Below are 5,862 nucleotides of genomic sequence, written 5' to 3'. Positions count from 1 at the left end.
TCTTCAATAGTAATCTTTGATAGTTTATTTTCATCATCAAGCAATTAAAAATATTCCTTTAGATCATGAGTTATTTGGGTTGACAATCGTCTAAATCCTTAATATAACTAATTATCAACTGCATAACACTGCCTTTCCTTTTTATATTAAAGTAAACAAAGTAAGTTACACGTCCGGCAAAAAGTGTTTTATAATTAATTCCTTGCGAGAATAATCTAGGAAATCTAATATAAACTGCCTGTTCAGCCTAATTGAATATCCTTTTCCTTTAAGGTGATATATGTTATATGCAAATTCGAATTTGTATCTTCAGCTTTACAAGTTCACTTCGCAGAAAAAGAAATTTTTTTATGGAATATCTGCATCATATGTGTAGCAAGCTATTACCATTTACAACCAATAACGGTTAAGGCTTGTAAATATACTACCTACACTCTACATTGGATTCACATCAAATCACCAGTTACTCTGATGAATCGCTAAAATGCAGTAGGTAATTAATTTCTCGAGTAATTATTCAGTGTTAATGAATAATCAAGAAGTTTTTGCGAACGCACTCGCAATGAAATTGACTTGGAAGGAAGATCCTGTTTTCATTAGCGATGCAGCAATTCGTAATAATGCGACTCAATTCCTCTCAACATATATAGAGTTTAGTTTATCAGTATTGCAAATGCGAAATTAAAGAGAAAAGCTTAATAGCATCGCAAAAACTATCTAAACGAGCATTGCTTCATCGAGCTTTGCGATGAGGTATAAATACAATGTTATATGTACCTGCTTGATCTTTATATTATAGTTACACTGGTAGTATTTTCTTTGATCTAAAGAAATTGTTTGAAATCTTAAGAAAAAGGTTATTGAAGTAGTTGGTAATACTTTTTTAATTAAATGACGATACGCATTTGCCGCAAATTGTTATATCATTTAATTCGGGTAACGAAGTCGAATATTTTCAAATGAAATTCGACTAAATACTAAATAATTTCAATCCTGGTAATTTAGAGTGGATAAAAATTAAATAAACCTTCATATTAATATTAAATATTAATCACTATTACAATTTTCATATTAGTTCGACGAATCAACGACCTATCAAGTACGCGTCATCGTCATTGCTGCTGTGACCTCTCATAACTTAGTGGTCAGGTCATTGGTGCGTAAAGTCAAAGGTCCCGGGTTCTAGTCTCAGCGAGGGTGTAACAGTAGCAGCAATACTTCCTAATTAATTTGGAGTGAATAAAAATTAAATGAATTTTTGATTTGTTATAGTTTAAGGATTCAACAGATTGATGTACAAACAACTTTATTTTATACCTAAAGTACCTACTTCTTATTATAGCTTTTTTATTTATTTGAAACAGGTAAAAACTTTGTTATTGTGTAATTAAATATTAAATTAAATTGAAAGATATAAAATCATTTAGAGGACAATAATTATGGTGGATGCAACGGGTTTGTAGAATTTTATCTGATAGGTACCAACGTCTGTACTAACAAAACTTGTGTTAGATTTCTGATGTTTCAATAAATAAAAATATACATGAATAATATCAATAAAAACCTTGATTTCAGTAAAACTGAAATGAGAATTTTTGTTACATCATAGATAAAAGGTTACCTATCTCTTTTACACATCTAATAAAAGTAAATTACCAAATTATCAATTGTCATTTAATTTAAATACAAAAGTAAAAAGATAAATCATTATTAGATATTTCATTTAGTAATCGTAGAATGGGCAATATTGCGGATTTAAATGGAAAAGCATTTGCATTTTCGTCTTAATTTTTTTTTTCGAAGTATTCCACCTACAAAGTCTGCGCTTGTTGTATTATTCTTGGACATTTTGTAATGAAACTCACGAGAGAATTTTTATTACGTACATTTAACTGTCTTATCTATTAAAAACTTCAAGAATAGTCTTAGATGAATCATTGATAGATTACGCAGAATTATTTTTTATTGAGATGCTTCGTTTAGCTCTTAAGCTTATATTCGATATGTTCAATAAAGGAGATAACTTATTTGCCACAGTGTGATGTTCTTGATTACTACATTTTAAATTTAGTAAACATTTTTGTGTTTATTATTTTTTGTCAGCTAATTGGTTATTTACAGATCAAGGCACAGAAGAAAACAAAAGTTTACCCTTTTGAGATTTTAAAAAGGGGCACTATCGTAATTTCTCCCGTATAATGTAGGTCATGTGAAAATTATAATAAAAATACGATTATTATCACAATATTTACACTTTCTCTTTATTTAAACATTTTATCGATCAAATAGGCACAAATGTATACAAAGACTTCACTTTTTAATAAAGTTTTGTAAAAATGAAGCAGCCGATTTGCTGCATTTGTTCTTTCATTTCTTAAATTCTATAGATTGATGTTAACAAAATATAGAACGACTGACTTCATTATTGCTGTTGATGATAACATTATATAAATGCCTACGTAACTTTACAATGATTTATGCTAGTGTGTAACTTACTTAACAACAATTATTGCATCTTTTGGATAGAGGCGAACTACGTATCACTTAACAATTCTTATTTCTTTTCTTCTTGTACGCACCACACTTAAGCTCTTCCTCAATAATATCATTTCAAAAGCATTTACAGCCCTTATTGGAAATTTAGACTAGGAACTATATACAAAATAAAGTGAAGAATCTAATGTATTCGCATGATTATAGTTCGCCTAAATACTTTTAGTCAATTAGTCGATTGTGTTGTCCTCACTTTAATAATCCATTCGTTACGTTAACAAAAAATCACTGAAATCCGTTGGTTCCAATCCGTGATCGGAGAAATCCGTCTGCAGAAGCACTGGGAGCGATGGGTCATCGAAGTCAACGGGCGAGAGAGAAGGTTCCGGGAAGTCCGGGGATGCGAGCAACGAGTTGTCTGATAACGGCAACGACTCTCCATCGGATTCCAAGAGAAGATAGTCCAGGTCACTGTAGTCGGAGCCGAAATCGGGTAGCGTCGCTTCCGCGGAATTCAGCGTGGCACTCAGCGTCGAAATGTATTTCATCGCAAGCTTCAACGTCGTGATTTTCGTTAATTTTTCATTGTTACCGACGTGCGTTTGCGACAGGGTTTGTGGTACGGCCCTTCGTAACGTTTCGAACGCTTGATTTATTTCTCTCATGCGACTTCGTTCTCGTGCGTTCGCAGTTTTCCGACGATATTTGCTCAGTGGAGCAGGTTTTTGCTTTGGTTTCGCCGGTTTCGTCGGCTTCGTACTGTCAGTCTCGGAAGATTGTTGTTTACGTAACGATTCAGTTACTCTACGCACCGATCGTGGCCTGAGAGAATATTTGTCTTCCTTAGGGGACGAAGTCGTCGTGGGGTCGCAGCCCTCGTTGTTGTTCGCATCCGGATAGGCCATGTCTTCCAACGGATGAGAGAGACGTTGCGTGAGTTCGGCGTCGTACTGCAGGAGCGAATCCATCGTCGACATCTCCGACTGCGTTTATTTTGATAATGAACAATAAATTTATTCGGTAGTTTGTGTTGCGTTGCGTTGACTCGTCATTTGTCGAATAGGCATCGATTTGCGTGTATCGATCGGTGTTTAGCGCGTTAAGCGAATATTTACGCGCCTCCGACTACCAACCAATTTACTGGTCACGCTTGTTAAATCGTGTACACGAACTGATTGCTCCGTCAGTTACAACTGACACCGACTTCTTTCGCATTTCGGATTATATTGACGGCTCCATTCATTACTTACGCGTGCTAGCTGAGACAGATCGCTCGACTTAGATACCGCGTTTTTTTCTTTCTTAATTAATCGCACGCAATTCGTCACGCGTTTTATATTTCATCCACATCCGCACTTTATCGTTCGTCGGAATCTCCGAGCGAGTTCGTCTACTGACCCAGCATCGATCTCTCGGAGCTTTCGGCTCGTATGTACTTCAGAAGTTATAACATAAGACGCGTCTTGTCGTGGATGATGTTCGCGGATTATCAGACGTCCTATTAGGCAGACCGCGAGTTGGTCACTGAGGTTTATCCGGCGCTTTGGTGATCAGGTAGGTACCACTAAGAGACTTTATCCCCACCTGTGAACACGCGGCAGATCGGCCGAATCTCCTCGCATTATAATGCTTCAATGTTGCGGGCAATGATGAATAGGAAGAGGTCTCTTTGGTTGTGGAGGAGGAATAAATGATGATGGACATCTTTAACGTAAATGATTAGGGGCTGGCACAGTTTATGAAATGCGAGGTGTTCACTTCTAAATTCCGTTGCCGATGCTGATGCAACAAACTTCTCTTTCTCTCTTTCCCTCTCTGTCTCTCTCGTCACTTTCAATTCCCTGCCATTGCCTAACACTCATTAGGTAATAATAATTTATTAATTTAGTTAGTATTATTATTAACAAGTTGTTATGTCAAAACAACAATTTTGATCTTACGCACACTACAGTAAGCGAAAGAGAAATACAAGGGAAGTATTCGTCGTTTGCATGAGTACCTGCTATGTAATTTTCTATTAATTTTAATTTCATTCTGACTTTATTTCTGTGAAAAATTAAATGAATTATCGTCTTACAAAATTCCGATAGTCTGATGACAAAATATTAACTCAATCCATGTTATCCTGACAATGGTTTCTTCATTTGAGACACTGGGTGCTTTTCGCATGTATTGGGTAGATCTTAAAAAGAAAATTTACTTCAATGGATTACTTGGATTTGAAAAAAAAGTTTGATGAAGTTGATCGTAGGTTATTTCTTAAGATTTTAGGCTACGGCAATCAAAAATTATAAATCTGCGGGTGTTCCACACGGTTCCATCCTCAGTTCTCCATTGCTTTTAGTTTTTATCAATGATATCTCAACGAAGTTAAACGTTGTACAAGTGTTGCTCTTGATGATACCCATAGGTTACAGGAAGATCTGGATTTTATCTGTGGTTGGGCAAATCTCAATGACATGAAATTAAACGAGAACAAATGTAAGGTGTCGTCCTTCTCAAAATATAGAAACATTATAAAATAATAAAACAAATCACATGCTTAATATTGACAGTTACTCTTATCTTAGTATGGTTTTCGATTCTGTAAGTTTTCGTGATCATATAAATGATAAAATAGCTCGAAATCCCAACGCCAAAACACGACACTGTAGTTGTCCGAAGCAGTTTTCGGTAACAAGGTTACCTTCTTCAATCCCTGTTTTAGAGCTATTTTGTTTGTTCTACAACAACCGCCAAAGTTTTTCCAATCTTCATATATAAATGATATTGTTTTCCAGGTTTTACCTTTATATCTACAAATGGGTTCAAGGATAATTTATACACATATAAATTTGAATAATTTTTATACACATTTAGGATTGAAGAAGTTCAGCATAGATTTAATATGAGAGGTCATCTCATTTCCTGGGAAGGTCTATGTAATTCAGTGATCATGACTGTACTATTTTGTGACTAAATTAAATTTAGTAGCAATCAAGTTATTACATAATATACAATATTTAGCTTTCGTTTGTTCTGAATAAAATTCTGATCGCAGTCCTGAACTTTTTAACTTATGTTATGAGACACCGCGACCTATATCTGAGGATTTGGCTGGTTCCAGTGTTGAAGTTCATTCGACTAGAAATAGATAAGGAGAGTAGAATTTCATACTAAATAAATTTGTGTATATTTATTAGGGTTTTTTTTATTTAAGCGAGCTTTAAAATTATTTAAGCTAATTTATGGTTAATTTACACATTATTATTAAATACAATTATTACTACATAAAAGACTTTTAATTCCGCTGATGAACTGGATAAATAAATAAACAAATATAGGTATATTAAACAACCAATGTTAGATCTAATATTCTACACTTTTGCT

At 34.4% G+C, this 5,862-nt stretch overlaps 1 protein-coding gene across 1 annotated transcript; it reads right to left on the bottom strand.

Annotated features, from left to right (window-relative positions):
- Positions 1-1,842: 1,842 nt before the first annotated feature.
- LOC108733184 (helix-loop-helix protein delilah-like) lies at positions 1,843-4,033 on the bottom strand. The gene has a single exon (XM_018464252.1). The coding sequence runs from the start codon at positions 3,468-3,470 to the stop codon at positions 2,763-2,765; it is 708 nt and encodes a 235-aa protein (XP_018319754.1). The 5' UTR covers positions 3,471-4,033; the 3' UTR covers positions 1,843-2,762.
- Positions 4,034-5,862: the final 1,829 nt, after the last annotated feature.

This window comes from Agrilus planipennis, unplaced genomic scaffold, assembly GCF_000699045.2.
Source record: "Agrilus planipennis isolate EAB-ADULT unplaced genomic scaffold, Apla_2.0 scaffold1, whole genome shotgun sequence".
Taxonomy (NCBI): Eukaryota; Metazoa; Arthropoda; class Insecta; order Coleoptera; family Buprestidae; genus Agrilus; species Agrilus planipennis.
Note: the sequence above shows the minus strand (reverse complement) of the source record. Positions and strands in the feature narration are given on the sequence as shown.